This window comes from Phoca vitulina, unplaced genomic scaffold, assembly GCF_004348235.1.
Source record: "Phoca vitulina isolate PV1807 unplaced genomic scaffold, GSC_HSeal_1.0 scaffold76, whole genome shotgun sequence".
Lineage (NCBI taxonomy): Eukaryota > Metazoa > Chordata > Mammalia > Carnivora > Phocidae > Phoca > Phoca vitulina.
The window spans coordinates 542531-565904 of record NW_022589779.1 but is presented as its reverse complement, the minus strand read 5'-3'; the positions used below and the strand labels follow the sequence as shown (position 1 = coordinate 565904).

General features: G+C 37.0%; 1 protein-coding gene across 2 annotated transcripts in view; it reads left to right on the top strand.

The window, feature by feature from the left end:
- The window catches only part of TMTC2 (transmembrane O-mannosyltransferase targeting cadherins 2), a 389588-nt gene that overhangs the window by 168371 nt on the left and 197843 nt on the right, over nucleotides 1-23374 (top strand). For both annotated transcript variants that reach the window (XM_032393770.1, XM_032393772.1), the window contains exon 3: nucleotides 19514-20342. In XM_032393770.1, the coding sequence (XP_032249661.1) occupies nucleotides 19514-20342 (829 nt within the window). The remainder of the gene's footprint in view (nucleotides 1-19513; nucleotides 20343-23374) is intronic.

Sequence of the window (23374 nt, the reverse complement as noted above, 5' to 3'; positions counted from 1 at the left end):
GCTCTTTTCCAAGTTATTTCATTCTTTTTTACAATGATTTGTAATATTTTCTTCCCCTTCTTTTTTTTTTTTTTTTAAAGATTTTATTTATTTATTTGTCAGAGAGAGAGTTAGCACAAGCAAGGGGAGCAGCAGAGGGAGAAGCAGGCTCTCCGCTGAGGAAGGAAACCGATGTGGGACTCAATCCCAGGACTCTGAGATCATGACCTGAGCCGAAGGCAGATGCTTAACCGACTGAGCCACCCAGGCGTCCCTTTTTCTTTCCCTTCTTAATTAGGCAGCCGGTTGCATGAAGAAATACGCTTGCTGCTTTAATAGCAACATGGCCGGGGATTCTGATTTTACCTCTTTGTACCTCCATACATCTCAAATATAGGATTTTTGAAGATGAAATGAGTGTGAAAACATAGAAATCTCTGAGTGCCCAGCACATAGTAAGTGCTCAATTAATGTGAGCCGTTTTTATTTTTTACCTATTTTAAAATGGTCCTTTTCTCTGCAAATGGGCTAATTTAAAAATATGTGCCATACAGATCATCTGGTTGTTACTATTTCCTTTAGAAGTCAGAGTTCATTAGAGGAATTAGAGTAAATGTGAATACTCTGATACTGTTATGTAATATTGCAAGGATATTAGTTCATTTTTATATGCATCAATCATTAAATTTTATTCTTCACTGCAACACTAAACTATGAAGTGGCTGTCTTTTTAACAGGGATATTTAGAAATGAGATAAAAATAGCTTCCTCCCTGGGACCACAGGGTCCATGCAGTGGAAGTATGCAATTATGTAGAAGTTACTCAAATCCCACAGTAGCATCCTTCTGAAGGAACTGACGTTGTTTCAAGAATATCCTAGCTCTCATATCCTCATCTCTTACATCTGTCTGGTGGTACATTGTTTACAAATCTGTATTAACTTCAAATCACCTCCTAAAGACCTTAGCAAGTATTTTAAGACTCTTCATTAAGGGCTAAGGATGACCAGAGGTTATTACATAATTGGATTACTTGCATCTTGTTAAAGAGAACTTGCAAGTCTAATCATTCAAAGTCTTGTCTTCCTGATTCCTTTTCTCCCTTCCTCTTTCTCTTTGTATCTCCATCCCCTTTTCCCCTTCTCTTCTTTATAAGATACTGTATTCTCCTCCTCTTCATTAGTTAAAAATAGCCCTAAGGATGAGGAACTTGACTGGGCTTCATAGGGCAGGTATATTTAAAACACACTTGAAATGTTTTCTACAGTCTGGGACAGGCTTTATTTGCCCCAGGGGCTTTAAATGCTTTCCCATTGTTTTAACTCCCAAATCAGTGCAATACCTGGGGCGGGGGCGGGGGCGGGGGATTCAAATTGTTGGAGAAACTATGGACCCCAGCACAAATACGTATATCAAAGAAATGAGCGTCACCTAACCATGTAGACTTCAAAAAGTCCCAGGGTGAAGGGATTTTTCTATATATTGTCTTATGTAGGTACATAGACTAGAGAGAACAGATTGGACTGTTTGATCACTGTACAAGATTCTGGTGTAACTAAAACTGCCCTTACAGACTGCTCTCCTGCTCCCTTCTGGACTACTGTCTTTTGTTCATTCATTCCATCATTTGCTCAGTCATTCATCCATTTGGTACTAAGTGTTCTGTGGCGGGTGCTGACGGAGTTGCTGTGGATAATATACTTCATGACTAAAACAAATTCCTGCCGTCTGGGGGCTTGTGTTTGTGTAGGAAAGCCATGAGAGTCATTTCTGAAGAGAGTGAGAATTATTAAGATTATTTATGCATAGTGTCACTTTGGGCCTTAACAACTCCAGACTTGACCTTTACAATATATGATTTCTTTCATATGGTATAAGACTGGACCGCTCTGAGGAGGCAGGGATTGATGTAGCCAGGAGAAGTCGGGGAAGTCTTGTGGAAGAACTGGAGTTTAAGCTGGAGGTGAGGGAGAACATTTCAGATAATGACAACATTAGATCGATGGATGTGATTTTGGTTCATATCTAGAATAATCATGAGGCTGATATCACTGAGGGAATTTTGAAGTATCAAACAATAAAGGTATCAATAATACTTAGGGGATTCTGAAGTTTAGATAGTAGAGATGGGCCAGATTTTGGACAGCTTTGAATACTAGTCCAAGGACATTGGAGTCTAATTCTTGTTTTATTATTGCCCGTTATTGAGAATTATTGTAGATATTTGATGAAGAGTAGTGCCTAAAAGGATAAACAAAGGGATAAGATACTAAGCCATGAGCGCAAAGGAAGATGAAATTTCTGGTGTCCTTGGGGTACATGTTTAAGCTTTAAGGACATCAGTTTCCTCATTGTAGAATACACATTGAGGAGATGCTTTCTAAAGTCAGGGATTTTACAAGTAGAAATTGCTGATCTCTAGATCTCTCTAGCATTTACCCATCTGCGGCTTTACGAACTTTTCTTGTAGAAGTTAATGGTCTTTTATGTCAGATGCCACCTTAAGGTTGAGGGACCTGGCTGGCGATGAACTCAAGATGGTGGTTACAAAGTGGATACTGTGTGGTTTGGGGTGGGTTAGGGGCACAAAACCCTGGTCTTAGAATTAAAAAAAATTAGCTTTGAGTTCTAGTTCTTCTCCTTAGCAATGGGATTCTGAGCAACATGCTTCACATCTCCGAGTCTCACTGCCCTTTTGTAAAGTACTGATTCACAGAGTTTGCAAACATCATAGGGTTTTAGAAAGAATGACTTGAGGGGCACCTGGGTGGCTCAGTTGGTTAAGCATCTGCCTTCGGCTCAGGTCATGATCTCAGGGTCCTGGGATCGAGCCCCACATCGGGCTCCCTGCTCAGTGGGAAGCCTGCTTCTCCCTCTCCTCCTCCCCCTGCTTGTGTTCCCTCTCTCACTGTCTCTTTCTCTCTGTCAAATAAATTAAAAAAAAAAAAAGAACGACTTGAGATAATATAAACATCATAAAATGTTTAATAAACATTCATAACTAGTGTTACTACTACTATTACATGATTTCCCCACATTCCATAGTTGAATAAAATGACAGAAGAGAATGGTGTTTTCTAGGCAACTGCTCTCTTCACTAGAAGCCAGGACCCCATCTGGGAGGTATAAAATGACATAACAGGTGTTGGAATTCATTAGGCAATTATATACGATTCTCTCTTTCCTCATAATATCTGGTCTCTCATGGAAAAATACAATGGAGCTTAATTTGTACTCACGTTAGCATATCATTCGGATGACCTGCATTTGTTTAGATTGTTGAAGCAACAAGGCATGTGGGTTGATTGGCGATATGGTGCAGAAAAGAACAAAAGTGGATTTATTATGAAATATGATCTGCACTATGTGTAGTTTAGGAGTTATTATGGAACCTATTCAAGAATGGAATTCTGGTTTTACTTAAAAGGGAATGCTTGAGCTGTAGAGGCTAAATAAATAGCACATCCTGTCATTTTTATTTTCTTGTTATCAAAACTTATAGCACAATGTTAAGATATTTCATCCTCTGGTTTTATTAATGTTTGACTTGCCTACGGCATGAGCTGCGTGAGTTTTCTGCACTTCTGAGTAGTGCTGGTGGTGATTGCTATATTGAGGTGGGGAACGGGGTGCAGCGTGAGAGGCCAGGGATTACCAGTGCCTTTGAACAGGAGTGGAGTGAGTAGGGAGCAAGAAGACAGAACCTTCCAGTCAGGTATTTTAACCAATCCCTTCCACTTCCCTTTGCTTAGTCCAGACTGACTGAGTGCTAGTCATGTACCTGTTAAAAACTTCTTGCTTGTCTCCCAGAAGGGTTCTCAGGGCAGGAGCCGGTCCAAAAAAAAAAAAAAAAAAAAGATTGACAGTTAAGACCGAGAGCGTCCACTAAAGCACAACTGTTAAAGCAGACAGAATTCCCATTAGACGAATGCTTTTTGGACCTAATCCAATGATAATAATCTATTAAAACAAGTTGTCTAATCTTATGAGTTAACTTGAAAAGAGAAGTGGATGCAGGGTGATTTGCAAAATGTTTGCACGTGTAAGTTCAACTTATTTAATTTTAAATAATTAGGGCATGGCAGTGATTAGTGCTAATTGGAGCTATGCCGGGCTGAAAGAATTATCCAAATATGTTTTGAAGACTCGAGAGATTTTTGCAGTGAATCGTGTTAAACCTAGGGTTTTGTTTTTTGTTTTTTTTGTTTTTTATAGTGATAATGTTAAAAATCAAAGATACACGTCTTAATGAAAAAAATACCAGATTTTAACCCCGTCTGAAATGATCTGAAAACTAATATTTTAATGATAGCTACAAAAGCTGGACATGCTTAAGAAGGAAGATTAATGGGGAGAGATTTAATGGCCCTCAATATAGGTATTTAATAAATGCAGAATTCTTTTTTTTAACTAACTTGAAGCAAGATCAAACTTTTGCATTGTATTGAAGCCTTATTTGAGTGGAGAACAAGTGCTGCTATGATTATACAGGTTTCACAGTTTTCACATTCCTCTCTGTTTCAGAATCTCCTTGTGAAGTTGCCTATGACCTTACTGAACACCTCCATTCCCATGTAGATCTTTAAAAGTTAGTAAATGATTAAAATTTAATTCCAAATCTTGTAATACAAGAAGGAAAGAAAAAAAAATGTGGTAGGTTACATTTACACAAAGATTTCATCTGTCTAGGTTGGTAGCCACCACCACGAATTTCCCAAAATTGCTTTTGCCAAGTTGCTTCTGGCAAGAAGAGACTCTTGGAGAGGGTATCAGAACAGTTCTGAACTGAAAAACTTTAGTATTTTTGTTTGTTCCCAAACATCTGGCTCATGGCCACATGGCAGCCATATCAATCATTTCTCTGTCTGCATAACATGAAACATGCAACTAGCTTATTATTCCAAAAGTAGGTATAACTTGAGGGTCACTCTTTTGATGATTAATTCCAGCTAATAAAGGTATGCATTTTAAAAATGCTTATTTGGTGGTACAAATATTAGTTGATGCTCATAGAAAAGTTATCCCATTTATAATAAATATTGCCATCTAGGTTTACTATTTTGCTTTTCAAAAAGAAATTCACTTCCAGAGTAATAAGATGTAGAGGTGTGAAAGAGGGCTCTTCTTTACAGGAAAACTAAAACTATATTTTTCGACTTTTCCCACAGCACCCTTGCCTAGACTCAATTTTTGTTTTTAAAGTATTTTCAGATAACTAGCTCTTGGTTACTGCTGATAGCACTAGTTTGCTGCTCCTTACATCTCTTCCTATATTAAAGGGAATGAACCAAACAGCACCCAACAAAGATTTGGAAGTGGACTTGTTTTTTCTGTAACAGATTCTAGTAACCGTAACTCTTTTCACTGCTCTGATGTACTTGAAACTTTGGCATGGCTGTTCGTTTATTCTTTTTTCTTTTAGGAGAAGTAGGGGGAGAATAGGTAATGACCCCTTTGCTTGCCCAGTAAACCCAGAATATTCTACTCAACTGATCTTGTGAGGATTCCTGTTCTGTTTGATTCTGCTCTGAATGGCTAATAATTATAATGCCTAAATAGGTGCCACGGTGTTGTCTGGGAATTTCTGAATTGTAATTACCCAATATTGAATTACAAAATTCAGTTACAGAATCACAAAACTGATGGATGTTTTCTCAAGTGAAAATTTTCTTTCAAAACACTCATTACTTGGCCTCAGTTTCCCAATCAAAAAAACAAAACGAAACAAGTGTTATTTTACAAATCAGTGTGGCATTTTGAGAGAAAAAAATCTACCTGCAAAATATATAGATAAAGGGCTATATTTTTATCTGTGAGAAAAAGAAAATAATCATTTGTCCATTTGACATTGAATTTACCGTGTATTTAGCAGAAGACGTGTAATTATAGGGGGGACCATATTCTCACTGAAAAACATTAAGCATTGAAATTCTGTGTATTAATGAACTATGAGATGTATATATTAAGTTGTTTGTCTAGGTGAAGTCTTCCTTTTCTTATCGATGTCTGTTGTATGTTTGTAGGAAAGTCCTGCACTCATTAAATAGCTGCCTATTTATGAGATCTTTGAGAGAAGAGGGCTATGTCTTGGCCTCCCCACTGAGTGAAGTCTCATTATAATTTGTCTCTTTAGGTTTCCAAAATGCTGGGCTCACAGGCTTACCTCATTAATGAGACTGGAACACATCTCATAATGGCTGGTTTGTCGCACTAAAGCCACACAGAGTTAAAAGAATGTTGCAGTTTAATCCATTGGCGCAGGAAATGCATTTGCAATGCAGTTGCCCACTTGAGGAGAGATGGATAGAAAAGAGTTCCTTTTCCAAATTCAATTAATTTTGAGCTCTTTTATTTTGATTCTCCCCCATTAGGTGTATTCTTAAGAGTGCAGGGAAAGGAATCTAATAAAAACCTAAAGTGGTTTGACGGTCAAAAAGAGGTGTCTTCTTTTGTGTAAAGTATTTTTTGTGTCTAAGGTCACGAAAGGATATTTTCTTCACATATTTTCTTCATAAAGCCTGGATTGTTTCGTGGCTAACCCGATTTGACCATAGTGCGCTGCCTGGTGGGAAGTGTTAAACCTCTTATTTTAAGCTAAACAAGATTACTCTGGAGGCTGGCGTTCAGGGGCTTGCTTTTAGTGTAATGGGTTAGGGGCTGCAGCACACCCCTTACGGTTCCAGTGACTGAACTCTTTGGGTACTTCAGTCCCTCATAGTGAGCTCCAGAAGGAGCCTGCCACGAGTATGCAAGAAATTGCTAACTGCTTGATTTCCCCATGTTAGCTTAATGAGGAAGAATGGGTCACCATGCCAACAGAAACACCATAGCAATGGGTTTAGAAACATCCTTCCCTTGCAGTTCTTTTCTCATTTGGGGGTTTCTAGTACACTGCAGTTGCTATAGAGTGTCAGACAAAACCCAAACGGGATTTGAAATCAATATGTTATGTCTCATATAAAATACGTGTAAGTTACTGTGGTCCTTTCACCTGAATTCTGGTTCATTCTATTGTTCCATCTTTTTAGATTCAATTTGAAGGCGGTTAAAATGTTAGTATGCACTTAACGTTGATGTTAATTTTCATTTGGTATTTCCTGGCCCACAGCTTTTAGATACTGATCTATCAAAGCCCATCGAATTTCATTTGGTTTCTAAAAGCTTTTATTCTAGTTACAACCGTTCTTTGAATAGCCTGTTTTTTAGAACAGTTTCAGGATTACAGAAAATTTGAGTAGAACCAAGTTCCCATATAGGTCACACTCAGTTCCGCCTGTTTACTCATCTCGCACATTAGTACAGTATGTATGTTACAGTCAATTAACCAATGCTGATACGTTGTTATTAACTAACGTTCTTACTTTACTCAGATTTCCTTCATTTTTACCTAATGTCCTTTTTCTGTTCCAGGATGACATCTAGGATAGCACATTATATTATTTGTCATGTCTCCTTAGGCTCCTCTTGGCTGTGACAGTTGCTCAGACTTTGTTTTTGATAACCTTGACAGTTTTGAGGATTCCTAGTAAGATATTTTGTAAAACATTCTCCACTGGAATTTGCCTGATGTTTTTCTCATGATTAAACTGCATTTATGGATTTTGAGAGGAAGAACACAGGTCAAGTGACATTTTTATCACATATTATTAAGGGATTAAGGGTACATGCTGTCAACATGACTTACCACTGTTAAGGTTGACCCTAATCACCTGGTGGAGATGGTGTTTTTCAGGTTTATCTATTGTAAAGTTACTCCCTCCCACCTCCCTCCTTTCTCTCTGGAAGAAGGCACTATGCACAGCCTGTATTTATGGAATGAGGAGTTATGCTCCCTCTCCTTGAAGGTGGAGTATATATATAAATTATTTGACGTTCTTCTGCAAGGGAGATTTGTCTCTTCTCCCTTGTCTGTCTGTCTGTCTGTCTATCAATCATATCATTTATTTATCAGTATGGATTCATGGATGTTTATTTTATACTTTATAATTCAGTACTATCTATTTTGTTGCTCAAATTGTACCAGCTTTGGCCATCGGGAGCTCTTTAAGCAGGCTCCTCTGTGCCATAGATACTTGACATATCTTCGTGTGTGTGTGTGTGCGTGCGTGCACACACACACACACACACACACGGCTTCTGGCGCTATAAGATGTACCAGACTCATCTTGTATATTTCCTGCCCCAGTCTTAAAATCAGTCCATTTCTCCAAGGAACCTTGGTTCCTTTTATTGGAAAATTGTATTAGAAATCAAGGTAACACCATTTAAGGAATAAATAAAACAAATTTCTAAATAAAATTAAGAAGAATCTCTTTCAAGTATGATTAAATGAAAGAATAGATGGTCATCTTAGGTTTCTTTATGTTACATTTTTAAAATATTCTAAAAAAGTGTCCATATTTTACCAGTGTTAGCTAGTATCATATGTATGAAAAAAGACTATGAGGAATTTCAAATAGGCTAATAGTTTTGATTATAACTGAAATAAGAAAAACTGTTGTCTCTGGTGACCTTTAATACCAAATCAAACCAGTTATGTTTGGTTTTAAATTTTGGATAAATGCCATGTCATTCATTATATCAGATTACATGAAATATGCTTTGACACTTTTTGGATTTTTTGATAATCATACTCTCCCTAATGACAACCTTGTTTGGTAAATTATAATTTGGCCTAAAAAAAAGTCTAAGTGTTCATCAGTGGATTTCAATCTATAACTGATATATTGAGCTGTTATATGTTTATCTGGATATGTACAAATACTTTTTGATAGATGTTTGAAATCAATGGAAAGTATTATGCTGTGGTATAGAGTTAGCTTGAATAAGTGAAAGAACTTATAATCTAAAGTGCTGAATAACTCACTAACATACTTTTTTTTATGCCCTTAATCTTTAAATTCTTTCCTCACAAAGACTGGATATACCCGTCTATTGAACCTCTTTATATCTTTTGAAACACTAAACATTAAAATTCTTTTGTTTATTTTGTTGGTACAGGAAAAAAAGTTTCTAATCTTGTATAGAGGGTAATTATTAATAAGGAAACCCATTTTTTCCTTTGAACGGAAACAGATACCCTGACAACTTGATGATGGCAAAACTTTGATAAATCCTATGAATATGTTCTAGAAACAATTTCTTTTTTTTTTAATTTACCAATTTCTGTTTATTTGATAAAGTTATGGAAGATTAGCTTTTAGCAGTCTATTTTTTTTTACATTTTTAAAAAATTTTATTATGTTAATCACCATACATTACATCATTAGTTTTTGATGTAGTGTTCCATGTTTCATTATTTGTGTATAACACCCAGTGCTCCATGCAGAACGTGCCCTCTTTAATACCCATCACCAGGCTAACCCATCCCCCACTCCCCTCCCCTCTAGAACCCTCAGTTTGTTTCGCAGAGTCCATAGTCTCTCATGGTTCGTCTCCTCCTCCGATGTCCCCCCCTTCATTTTTCTTTTTTTTTTTTTTAAAGATTTTATTTATTTATTTATTTGACAGAGAGAGAGAGAGAGAGAGCACAAGTAGGTAGAGAGGCAGGCAGAGGGAGAGGGAGAAGCAGGCTCTCCACTGAGCAGGGAGCCCGACGTGGGGCTTGATCCCAGGACTCCGGGATCATGACCTGAGCCGAAGGCAGCCGCTCAACTGACTGAGCCACCCAGGCGCCCCTCCCCCTTCATTTTTCCCTTCCTACTATCTTCTTTTTTTTTTTTTTTTTAACATATAATGTATTATTTGTTTCAGAGGTACAGGTCTGTGATTCAACAGTCTTACACAATTCACAGTGCTCACCATAGCACATCCCCTCCCCCATGTCTATCACCCAGTCTGTCACCCCTCACTACTCCAGTAACCCTCTGTTTCCTGAGATTAAGAATTCCTCATATCAGTGAGATCATATGATACATGTCTTTCTCTGATTGACTTATTTCACTCAGCATAGTACCCTCCAGTTCCAGCCACATCATTGCAAATGGCAAGATTTCATTCCTTTTGATGGCTGCATAATATTCCATTGTCTCTGTGTGTGTATATATACTGATACATACACACACCACATCTTCTTTATCCATTCATCTGTCGATGGACATCTTGGCTCTTCCCATAGTTTGGCTATTGTGGACATTGCTGCTATAAACATTGGGGTGCACGTACCCCTTCAGATCCCTACATTTGTATCTTTGGGGTAAATACCCAGTAGTGCAATTGCTGGGTTGTAGGGCAGCTCTATTTTCAACTTTTTGAGGAACCTCCATACTGTTTTCCAGAGTGGCTGCACCAGCTTGCGTTCCCACCAACAGTGTAGGAGGGTTCCCCTTTCTCTGCATCCCCGCCAACATCTAGAAACAGTTTCTAATTAAAGTTTTAACCATACATTCCTTCTTGTCACATATTCAGAAATGTCAGAAATATATGCTTTTATATTCCTGTTTTGGGGTGAGTCTCCAATGAGAACTATTTTAGGAAGGGGGGCAGCTAGGAGAAATCCTATATTATTGATACAAGGAAAGCTTTGACTTCGATGATCAATAATGGATACAAAATAAAGGATGATAGATTTTTGTTATGTCTGTATCGCCTTTTCTCTCAGTTATTCTTAAAACTTTCAGATGCTGAATTTTATCTCCTTTATTATTACAACTCTACTATCATTGCCAAGGGCTTAATTTGGAATTAAATGAGCCTTATGCTTAAGTAACTTATTTTCATTAGTTTGCCAAAAAGCGAGTCTCATGATGGTTTTAATACTCTAAGGCAGAATGTTTACATTTTTCTTTCATTGAGTATAAAATATTCCTTTTCAGATTTCTTTCTGTCCCACAGAATCTTGAGATCAGAAGGCAATATTGAAGCTGCCACCGTGAATGGCAGTTTTCCTTGAATAGTAGAGAGGGAAGCTGTTATAATTGATTTTTGCACTTCTCTCGTGCTATTTCTTTAGGCAAAGACTCTCAGAGAAGAAAATAATGCTCTACAGGGCTTCTATGAAGGCATCACCACTAGTTAGTATGACAGGTTCTTCTCATCAGATTTGCCTTCATATTTCAGGTGATGTGTGGAAAAGATTTTGATGTTTTATGGTAAATTTCACAATATTTGCTCATTATGGCTATGTTCTTTTATTCTAGTAGTGTGTCCAAAGACTCGAGATAAAATTGTCAACCATGAACTTGATATCCTTAGTTGATTTTCATTCTACAATTTCCTATATCTGACAGTTCCAGAAAAATCCCTCTAAAATTTTGTAATTAGGAATATGTATATTTATGTATATTCAGTAACATGGAAACTGAAGCAAATTTCCCTTTTAATGTTAAAGAACAACTTTTTAAGAAGATGAAGACCACATTTGAACTTCTAGAAAAATTAGACTTTCATAAAGCCGATTTATATGATTTTATAAACAGTGAATTAAAACATGAAGGAACCCTGTCCATTTAGTAATTGACATGAAATATATCTGATACGAATTCTTCTTCGGGATGCAATCATTTTCCCATTTTTAATTCTACTTTTGGAATGAAGCTGTAGTCGGGAAAATGTTCCTCCAGAACGTGTTACTGCCTTTGTGTGTACTTTTCATGGGGAGGTATGGAGTTAGGCAGAAAGTGTTGTGACATAAAGGTGACAAGGCCAAGTTTCTGTATATGATGACAATCAAGCTGGCTTTGGAGTTGTGCAATATTGTTTCATTTGCTCCTTTGTGTGGAGGACTGGGAGTGAGGATTTACCACAATAGGATTTAAAATGGGTGGGGGGCGCCTGGGTGTCTCAGTCGGTTAAGCGCCCAACTCTTGATTTCAGCTCAGGTCATGATCTCAGGGTCGTGAGATTGAGCCCTGCCTTGGGCTCCTGGCTCAGCAGGGAATCTGCTGGAGATTCTCTCTCTCTCTACCCCCCTCTGCCCCTCCTCCTGTTCATGCACAGGTACTCTCACTCTCTCAGATAAATAAATAAATCTTTAATAAAAAAATGTGGGAGATAATGACAGGTAAAAAAATTGACTTTTGGTTTGAGGGTCAGAGTTTAAGAATCATTTTCAAATGCCTACGAATGTTAGGCTCTGTAGTAATCTCTGAGAATTCAAAGATGTACCATTTGTTATATCCCAGATCTAAAAGAGCATTTTTAGGTAATATTATCATAATTTTGTATCCCAACTGAGGTGCATTGTGTTTTTACCTAATTTTCTTGTGTATTTAACAGATTTTCTAGCAAAATTAAGGTAATGATTACAAAATAATTGTAGCTAGATTGAATTGGGACATGGAAAAGTATTTTTTTTTAATATTAAGAAACTTAATTATAAAAGAATAGCTACAGTAAATACTAAATATGGAAAAGTATATGAACTAATGGATACTTACATATCCATAACCAGAATTTGGATTTGTTACCATTATTTGTATATATATTTGTTTCAAAAAAATTATTTCAACCTAAGACATGTAAGTTTAGACATAAAAGGTTATCAAACCTTTTTGGGTTTTTTTTGATACATCTTTTGGGACTGTGAATAAATGGCAACCACTCATAAAGCCATCTTTGTCTCTTCAACTATCCATCCAGCTCCCTTCTGTGTCCTGCCCTAGCAATTTCACGTCATCTGATGTTTGGTGTAATTGTTTCTAGACTTTGGTGGCGGGGGGGGGGGGGGGGGGATTTTACAAATATATGTATGCGTTTGTGAAAAATATATGGGATTTTTTTTTCCTGAATGGCCTGTATGATTTTATAATATGCATATATCTGAGTTTTTACAAGTCATGTTACTATCTAATGATTTGGTTCATTTGCATTAATTGCTATATAGTATTTTTCATGTTGGTATATATGTATACCTCTATATATAAATGTATGTATCTCTCCATATACTATATATATAGTTTATATGGATGGTTTATTCCTGTTAGTTGCCTTATAGATTCCGAACATATGGGTATGCCATGATTTATTTCCGTATTGCTCTAGTGAAATTTTTAGCGATTTACTTATTTTTGCTTTTATAAATAATCCAGCATTAGAAATCCTTGTATTTAGATCTAAGAGGTTTTGTTAGAGAGTCGCTAAATCCAGATTACCAAATAATAGATTTTGCAAATTATTAATTTTCCTAAGTACTTCCAAATTTCTCACCAAACTAATTTATATTTTCTCAGTATGTAATAGTTCTTGTTACAACACAATTTTAGTGACTTCTGTAGCCAATTCTTTTTTTCCCCAGTTTTTTTTTTACTTAGATTCATTTGAAGTTTGTTCTTTTTACTTTAATTTTCATTTTTATTAACAAATGAATTATAATTGTTTATTGTTGCCTTTTCTCTGAATTTCCCATATTTTTAAATCTATTCTATTAGATTATTTTCCTTTTGTGATTCATGTTTAGGAGACTAATTTTTTTTTTTTTCTGGGAAAAAATCCTTTGTCTTCTGTATATTGCAACAAGACTTGAATATTTCAACCCTGAATTATACTTATTACAGAGATCTCAATTCCTTTGTAGCCTGACCTCATAACACTCATTTATTATACTAAGAAGCCAATTTGTCCCAGAGCCTCAGAGAAAGCATTATTTATGTTTCATTATGATTTATTCATTTAGAATGAGGAAAATATGCCTTAAAACTCTGTGAAATGAAAGCCAGAATCCCACGGTATTTTCAGTGTCATTGTTAAGAATTAGACTTGTACAAATATGTGATGATTCTCAGGCTCGGCTGCATTAGAATCTCCTCTGGAAATATTAGTCAGACCAGGGCTTTGGTATTTTTAGCAGTTCACAATTAATACTGATGGTCCTTTAGGTTTGAAAGCTATCTTTTAAGACACGATGATTCTTTGCCTCCCAAAGCATTTTTCTGGACAGATTAGAACATGCAAACTCCACAAGCACGGGGTCTGTCCTCTCTCTGCTTGCACGTATACATCCAGTGCCTAGTAGGAGAGTGCCTGTCACATACAGCCGTCTTAATGATATGCTCAATGAATTCATTATGTTTTCACTATTAAATTGCAGTCATTTTCTAACAATACCCATCAGAGATTATCCTTCGATCATGTTAAGTTTCCCAGACTTCTCATCTTCTATGTGTGGATTTTTACTAGTTTTAACTTTCCAGTCTGGTGGTAATTCTTCAGAACTCTCATGCCTCATCTTACAAATACCTGTGTTGAATCATTTGATACATGAAGCCAAGAACAACAACAACAATAAAATGCTGAGGCTAATTATATGACTTGACTCCTAGCTATAACTCAATAAAAATTTGCTCATCTGATTTAATCCATAAGTAAGAGCATAGGGACTATGATTTTTTTTAAATATTTTATTTATTAAATATTAATAAGAGAGAGAGAGAGAGAGAGTGAGAGAACGGGTGGGAGGAGGGGCAGAAGGAGAAGCAGACCCCTGCTGAGCAGGGAGCCCATTATGGGACTCGATCCCAGGTCCCTGGGATCATGACCTGAGCCGAAGGCAGACATTTAACCGACTGAGCCACCCAGGTGACCATAGGGACTATGATTAATAAAATAGTCTTTCCATGCTTTCTTTTCTTTCACCTTATTTTTAAGGCTGTTACCACAGAAACAATGAATGGGGTTAGAAGAGAGATTTGGTTTTATCAGAATCCCATTTTATAGGTGACCATTTTTAACAATATTCTGTGAGAAGGAATTAAAGAGACTTGAAAGTTGTGATTTCAAAGAAATCATAAAATACATAAAAAGTGGTAGCCAATCATGAGGCCTTAGAAGCTCTTCCACTTTAAACATTTTGAATCAATTTTCTTTTACCTGTTCATTCACTTTTCCTTTAATGGTGTCATTTATTTAGCCCTTATAGACCTTAACTTTAAGTTAGAATGAGTGTATGAGAGCATCTCACTTCAGAACGTCAGTGTCTCTTGATCTTCGTTGTTACATCATTTGTTTAAATGGGAGCTGTATATGAAAATGTTTTAAAATATAAAGGACTTAATAAATTAATGTTAGCATTTGATTATTCTGCTTTTTCATTTTTGTCATTTGCTCAGCATTTAGACTTCTTATATTTTATCACTGAATAGCTTTCATTAATCTTTTGTAGTTTATTGTATTTAAATATTCTTTAAGTATGATGACAAGAATCATTTTTATCACATCTTCAGTCTTAATGCTTTGATAATTTATTAAACATTGCTAAAGATGCTTTTATTAAAAGTTAATAAGGTAGTTTTGCCTTATGATATTTCTGTTTTAAGAATAAAGTGAAATTATGCAATGATTAAGGCTAACTTCTTCTGGAGTTTCATGACTAGCAAAGAATCCTGATTACATTTTCCTTCCCCATGTGGTTCTCTTACTCCTTTGCCTTTCTTCTTGACTGATGAGGAGGGTAATGCCCCTCTTTCTCTCTCCTCACTGTCACCAGAAGACACTGGAATAGAATGGCCTCAGTTACACTTTGTGTACTTAGTACACTTAATTGCAAAATGGACTTTTGGTACAAATCTTCACCTTGAATTGTTTTTTCAAGATCAGTCTTCCTCATCCATGGTACCTTATTTCATTTATCTTTGCCAAATGACATGTTTCTCTCTTGTGTAATCAAAGCATACTCAATTGTGTGATTTGTCTATCAAGGTATTACAGTTTCTAATGTGCAGTTTTGTGTTTTGTGGAGTTTTTTTCTAAAATCAATAAATTTTAGGATTTTTGCTGGGTAGAATTTCAGAAGAGCAAAAGAATGGTTTGCAAAAGGTATTTTTAGGTGATACTGATTCTGAACCATTTCATTTTTCCAGAGAAGACCTGAAAGTGAGAAATTAGTGATGACTGAACGTATTACTCCCCCACCAGTAAAAATTCCATGCAGCATTATGTGAAATACTTTAGAAGTCGGCCACAGATATTTTGAAACACTGAGGCAGTTAATTCTGTGAATTTAGTGTTACTGTGATGATATTAATAATCCTACCTCTTAAAATTGTCATAGTTTCCATCTGTTTGCTGTTTCTCATTTTCCTTATTTTGAATTTTAAACTTCTAGTCTCCTCGTCTTCATTTCTTTTATACCCAGAAGTACCTTGTCTTTAAATATTTAAAATATTTTTCAAAATAATTTTGAGGGACGCCTGGGTGGCTCAGTCGGTTAAGTGTCTACCTTTGGCTCAGGTCATGATCCCAGGGTCCTGGGATCGAGCCCCGCATCGGGCTCCCTGCTCAGCAGGAAGTGCTTCTCCCTCTCCCTCTGTCTGCTGCTCCCCCTGCTTGTGCTCACTTGCTCTCTCTCTCTCACAAATAAATAAATAAAATCTTTGGGGGAAAAAGATAAAAAATAATAAACACTTCGAAATTCTCCTTTTAAAAAGAATAATTTTGAAATTTAAAACACATATCACACAGAGAGAGAGAGAGAGAAAGAGAAAACCCTCTTTGAATTAGAAACTTCTTTGTAGAGGTGAGAACTTCCAAGGTCTTAGAGTAAGATCCCATTAATGACTTTGAAAGTTGGGAATAATGTAATCTGTGTTTAAAAGGGCTGGGTCACCAGTTAGGAGGAGACTATTGTGATAATCTAAGTGTGGGCGTTTTGGACTCAAGTGGTGACAGAAGAGAAGGTGAGAAATGGACAAATTTGGCTTATATTCTGAAGAGAAAGTTAGAGTTGGTAATGGACAAGAATGGTGGGGGCGAGGGAGGGAGGGATGCTGGGAAGAAGAAATTGGTTACATAGTTTCACCGTCTTTGGTGGTGGTGATGACTGAAGGAGGAAGTGTTTAGTGTCAGGAGGGTATGAAGTCAAGCTTTATGTTGGGCATTTTGAATTTGAAATACCTAAGTGAATATGTCCGATAGACAATTGAATAAATGACTGTGGAGATAAAGGAAGGTTAAGGTGGAATCATTAGCATATATTAATATTTTTTAAAATTACAGACCTTGCTAAGATCATTAGGTTAATAGTAGAGATGGAGCAGATGGTCCATGACCAGTTCTGTGGCTTCCAGCAATGAAAGGTAGGGTGAATGAGGAGTCTGAGGAAGAGAATCCAGTGGCAATTGTATATAATACATAGAGACTGTTTTAATAGAAGTTGTACATGCTCAAGATATATTGCTCTTTGGACTTTTTAAAATGGAGATATAATTGACATTTAGAATTTTATTAGTTTTAGGTGCACAACATAATGATTTGGTATATGTATATATTGCAGATGATCACCACAGTAAGTGTAGTTGATTCCATCAACACACAAAGTAATTTTTTTCTTGTGCTAACAACTTTTAAGATCTGATCTCTTAGCAACTTTCAAATATGCAATAGAGTATTGTTAACTACAGTTACCATGATGTATATGACATCCACAGAACTTATAACTAGAAGTTTGTACCTTTGACCACCTTCACCACCTCACCCATTTTGACAACTCTCCCATCCCTGTCTCTGGCAACCACCCATCTGTTTCCTTTATTTAAGAGGTCAGGGTTCTTGTTTTTTAAAATTCCACCTACAAGTGAGATCATACAGTGTTTGTCTTTCTCCAGCTGACTTATTTCACTTAGCATAATGTCCTCGAGGTCCATCCATGTTGTTGCAAAAGGCAAGGTTTCCTTCTTTTTTGTGTGTGGGCAAATAATATTCCATCAAATATATATAGCACATTTTCTTTATCCTTCATCCGTCAGTGGGCACCGAGGTTATTACCATGTCTTGGCTATTATAAATAAATAATGCTGCAATAAATGTAGCGTTACAGATCTTTTTTTGAGATAGTGATTTTTTTTTTTTTTTTCAGATAAATACCAGAAGTGAAATTGCTGGATCATATGGTAGTTCTATTTTTATTTTTTGAGGCAACTCCACACCGTTTTCCATAGTTGCTGCACCAAATTACATTCCTACCAACAGTGCACAAGGGTTCCCTTTTCTCCACATCCCCACCAACACTTGTTATTTCTTGTAATTTCTTGTAATTTCTAGCCATTCTAACAGGTGTGAGCTGATATCTCATTGTGGTGTGGGTTTACAGTTCCCTGATGATCAGTGATGTTAAACACCTTTTCATGTACCTGTTTCTGTGTCTTCCCTGGAAAAATGTCTACTCAGATCTATGTCCATTTTTAATCAGATTATTTTTTTTTCTTTTGAGTTGTATGAGATTTTTTAATGTATTTTGGATATTAACCCCTTATCAAACATACGGTTTGCAAATCTCATTCAGCAGGTTGCCTTTTCATTGTGTTGATGATTTCCTTTGCTGTATAGAAGTTTTTTATTAGTTTGATGTAGTCCCATTTATCTATTTGTGCTTTTGCCTTTTGTGTTTTTTTTTTTAAACTAAATATTTGGCATATCCTTAAGGTTCCAAGCACCATTTTGAGTGTTACTAATGTATGATTCTATACAATGTCAATGTGTGCAGTAAGAGATCACATTACCAAGGAATCATTAAAGTTGGGATGTAGTATCCATCCCTCCCCCTCCCGCTTGCCTCTTCAGGACTTAGATTGTTTGAGGTCACTAAATTCTTATTCAGGTTGAAAGAGTTTGCCAGAAAATTCTCATTAACAGGAATGCCCTTTGGCCTTCCTCTCGTAATTTTCTGTCTCTCTCTTAAAATAAGTAAGCACATTATCAAAGTCATTTTATTTTTAAAAAGTTGTCATCAGGGTGGAAAATTTGGGATTCATGAGGAGTGTTATTAAATGTTTGATGTCACTGATGTCAGTGACAGCATGGGGTAGCAGATGAAAGCCTGTTGATAAATTCTGCAAGAAAATTCGAGACAATGAAATGAGGACTGGCATAGACATAGCTAAATGCTGTTACTCCTTTGAGCCAAGCAGAATCCTATCATACTCCATATTTCGGGGCATGCCTGCTCTTTGTTTTCCTAAGAACCTAAACCATAAAGTGAAAGAAGATAGTTATTAGATGTCTATTCTACCCCGTGCAGAGTGCTAAGTACTTTTATACTGTGGTCTCAGGTCTCAATTTAACCTGACACCAATTCTGAGGGGGAAATACATTCAATCCATTTTATAGAGGTCAGGAAATTGAAGCTTTGGTTCTTGGTATTTTAGAACAAGAAGAAAAAACGCTCATCAAAAGTTATATACAAAGTAGGCTTCCATGGTCAATGGTTTTTTTTTTTTTTTTAGGTTAAATTTTCCTAAGCACTTCTTTTTTTAAGATTTTATTTATTTATTTGACAGAGAGAGAGCAAGAGAGGGAACACAAGCAGGGGGAGTGGGAGAGAGAGAAGCAGGCCCCCCGCTGAGCAGGGAGCCCGATGCGGGGCTCGATCCCAGGACCCTGGGATCATGACCTGAGCCGAAGGCAGACGCTTAACCGACTGAGCCACCCAGTCGCCCCTTGCCTAACCACGTTTAAAAGGAGATGGAAATAAAGCCATGTATTTAAGACCTATGTGGTTTTAACTGTCCACTTCAAATGTCTTTTCATCTCTAAATGTTAAGTGAAGTGTTCCCATGCTGTATTGATGATGATCTTAATTTTTTCCCTTCTGTTTTGGTTTCAGAGGAAGCACTTGTCTCTTTTCCTCAGCGTTAGTCTGTTAACTTTCTGGGGAACCTCCCTTTTGGGTGCCCGTTTATATTGGATGGGAAACAAACCACCAAGCTTTTCCAACTCTGACAACCCAGCTGCTGATTCGGACAGCCTGTTGGCTCGGACACTCACTTTCTTCTACTTGCCAACCAAGAACCTCTGGCTGTTGCTATGCCCAGATACACTCAGTTTTGATTGGTCAATGGATGCTGTGCCTCTGCTCAAAACAGTTTGTGATTGGAGAAACCTACACACTGTGGCCTTCTATGTTGGACTCCTCCTCCTTGCCTACTATGGCTTGAAGAGCCCAAGCGTGGAAAGAGAATGCAATGGGAAATTTGTAACAAATGGCAAGCAGAATGCAAATGGACATAGTTGCCATTCAGATGTGGAGTACCGGAACTCAGAGATTAAGCCCAGCTTTGCATCCAAAGTAGAAAATGGCATTAAAAATAATGCATCACAGAGAACGCAACTTCCTTCTACGGAGAACATTGTTGTTCTTTCTTTATCTTTGTTAATAATACCCTTTGTTCCTGCCACGAACCTGTTTTTCTATGTCGGCTTTGTAATTGCAGAGCGAGTATTGTATATTCCTAGTATGGGCTTCTGCCTCCTCATTACAGTGGGAGCCAGGGCCCTTTATGTCAAAGTCCAAAAGCGGTTTCTCAAGAGCTTGATTTTTTATGCCACAGCTACATTAATTGTTTTCTATGGACTCAAGACTGCGATCAGGAACGGAGACTGGCAGAATGAGGAAATGCTGTATAGGTCAGGGATAAAAGTAAACCCAGCTAAAGGTAATATTTTATTTTATACTTTTGCCTAGACAGTTTACTCATTGTGCCTTTTTGTATCCTTGCTTCTTGCCTTACAACGCAGTACTCAGGAGGAAGAGGTCTTTTTCTGCCATACCCTATCTTCGTTTCATTTCATTTTTTTAAGAGCTGAGCAGTACAACCAATTTAGAGATGTATCCAGAATTCCATATTTGGAATAGGGAAGTATTTTCTGATGTTCCGGACTACATTTGTCCAGAGGGATTCGAACGGTTCTGCAAAAGTATTGATTGTCATAAAAAATTTAGACAAATGCTTGGTTTCTGTCTTTTAAATACTGATACAGACATCATCCCTTTCATCACGTAATAAAAGTCAGGCTATCCCACTTGAGGGTATTTTAGCCTTGCTGTTTTCCAAGCATCGCCTGAGGAAATACTGTTAAGACTTACATTGACATCTTTAAAAGATTTGGAGGTGATGCTACCTCTGAATCTTGGAATCATGTCTCTAGGTGTCAGTGTGTGCGCATACAAGTGTGAGTCACCCTCAGCTTTGCAGAGGTTCTGTAATCTGAATGTTGCCAAGCCGTTAGCACATTCTTATTTAAGAGTTCTTAAGTCACGTAGGGAAATGAACTTCACTGTACAGTAAGACTGATCATGTATTTCATTGTTGTTTTTGATTTAGAAAACTACTTTAGCAAATCACAGAATCTATAGCCAGAATAGAAAGTCTCCCTTAAAGCATAAATGAATAGGCAAAAGCTGTTACAGTGATTTCTCTGGCTTAGGCAGGAAAATGATGATAGAAGCCAGAGAGCAATTAAATGAAAACAAGTGCACCTTTTAAGTGCAGAAATATATCATAGTAAATAGTGCCAACTAGTCCTGTTCTTCATAAGCCTTTTCTTTTTCTTTTTTTAGTTATTTATCTTTTACATTAGGGTTGCTTGCATAGCATTTGAACTGGGCTTTTTTTACTTTTTCCAACACAACTGTGTACTGGTATTCAAATACTGGAAGTGTAAAACTGTTCCAAATGTATGGAATGGCCTATTGAGAGATACCGGGATATACGTCCAAAGATCTGGATACCCTAGAAGCAACTCTGGTATCCTTATCCAATTACCAATTAAGTCAAGAGTTCAGCGAGCAGCTACTCATTTCTTTAAGGAAGTGATTGTTGGTACTTGTAACGCTTAATAGATTGCAGGGATTTTAATGGGAGTAGACACATTAAAACTGAGCTAGTGCATAGCATAGAATTCCTCAGTTCTTGTGGAAAAAATCTTTACCATGTGGCTTTTGTAGGTAGTGAGTGCTGCACAGTTTAGTGAATGCATGAACACAAATCTTGCTGTAAAAAAATGTTGCACTCAGTTCTCACAGAATGCTTTTCAGCTGGTTTTTCTTCACTGGTAGATGAAAGTATGTAAAGCAAGGCTATGTTGCCAATTTATTTTCCTGCTATTTAAAACAGATACATTGTAAGGAATTAAAAAAAAAAAAACCCAGCATGTTAATTTCATCACAAGGTGGTTCTGAGGATTTATTAAATTTATTGGTGAAGTTTCAGGTTAAGCTACTATAACAAAGAGCCAAGATAATGGTGGCTTAAATAAGATAGAAGCTTTATTCTTTCATGTAACAATCTAAGTGTGTGTAGCCCAGAGCTGATAAGATGGCGCCATGGGTTTTCAGGATCCGGGCTCCTTCTCTTTTGTTCCCTTGCCATCTTGGTAGTGTCACCCTGTCCATACGGTCTGAGATGGCTTATTATCACATCAGCACTTCAGCTCACAGGAAAAGCAGCAAATGGTGGGTGTACCCATTCTTTTTAAGAGCATATCACCGAAATTGCACACACCATGCTTGCTCACAGACTGTTGGCCACACCTAGCTGCAAGGAAGGCTGGGAAATGTTATCTTAATTCTGAGAAGCCAAGTACCCAGCCAAATTTTATTACTCTTGAAGAAGGGGAGGGCAGATACTCAGATGCTAAAGTATAAGTAGCAGTCTCTGTCCCCGCAGAGATAGAAGGCATTTTGTAAACTCCGAAATATTGTCCAGATATGTTTCTAGATATATTTGGCTACGATACTTTTGACAGTTAATTCTGATTTTGATTCAGTTATTTTGCTGACAAAGCTAAAATGCTTGATTCTTTGTTCTTCCATTCACTCAGTAAAAGAATTATTAAGCATCTCCTTGGTTTCCAATATATTTTCATGTCTCCTTCCTAATACTTAAGAAGTGCTATAGTATTTAGGTGCTCCAAGTATTATTAGTTAAATGAACATATGACTGACTAGTACTATAAGTCCTTTGAAACATCAAAATTTAAGTTCCTGAACCCTGCCCTGCTCCCACAACCCCCCCACCACCACTTGCACCCCTGCTGTACTTACAGCCTTTCCCATCTCAGTTGATGGCAACTCTATTTTCCCAGCAGCTCTGACCACTACTTTGGAGTCATCCAACCTCCTCTTTAACACCCAACATCCACTTCATCAGAAAAGCCTCTTGACTCTGTCTTCAGAAATGCGTCCAGAACTTGACCACTTTTTACCACCTCCAGTACTATCACTCTGGCCCATGCCACCATCATCTTTCTTGGGATTATTAATAAAAGCTTCTTAGTTGGCCTCCCTGCTTCTGTTTTCTTGCCTGTTAGAGAAGGCATGCAGTAATGAATACATTGAATAATAAATGTTAAAGTCATAGTCTTCGTAAAGAGTTTATAATCAGTTTAGGGATAAGTTGTATACGCATTGAAGAAGGTGAAAGTGTAAAATATACGCTGTTGATATACCAGGAACTGAGAGAGACTTCATAATAAGAGGGATAGAATTGGAAATGGGGGTAGTTTTGGATCCCATGACTGCCTTCTGTGCATATTCCATTTTGATACGAGACAAAACTTTTAACATCTAGGTTCCTTATTTTTTCTATTTATAACATGTTAATAATAATTGTGGCTACGGTTACTTCCTTAGCAATTATGAGACTGGTAGTAATCTTCCTTAAGGTAACTTTTTCTTAGTCGGCTA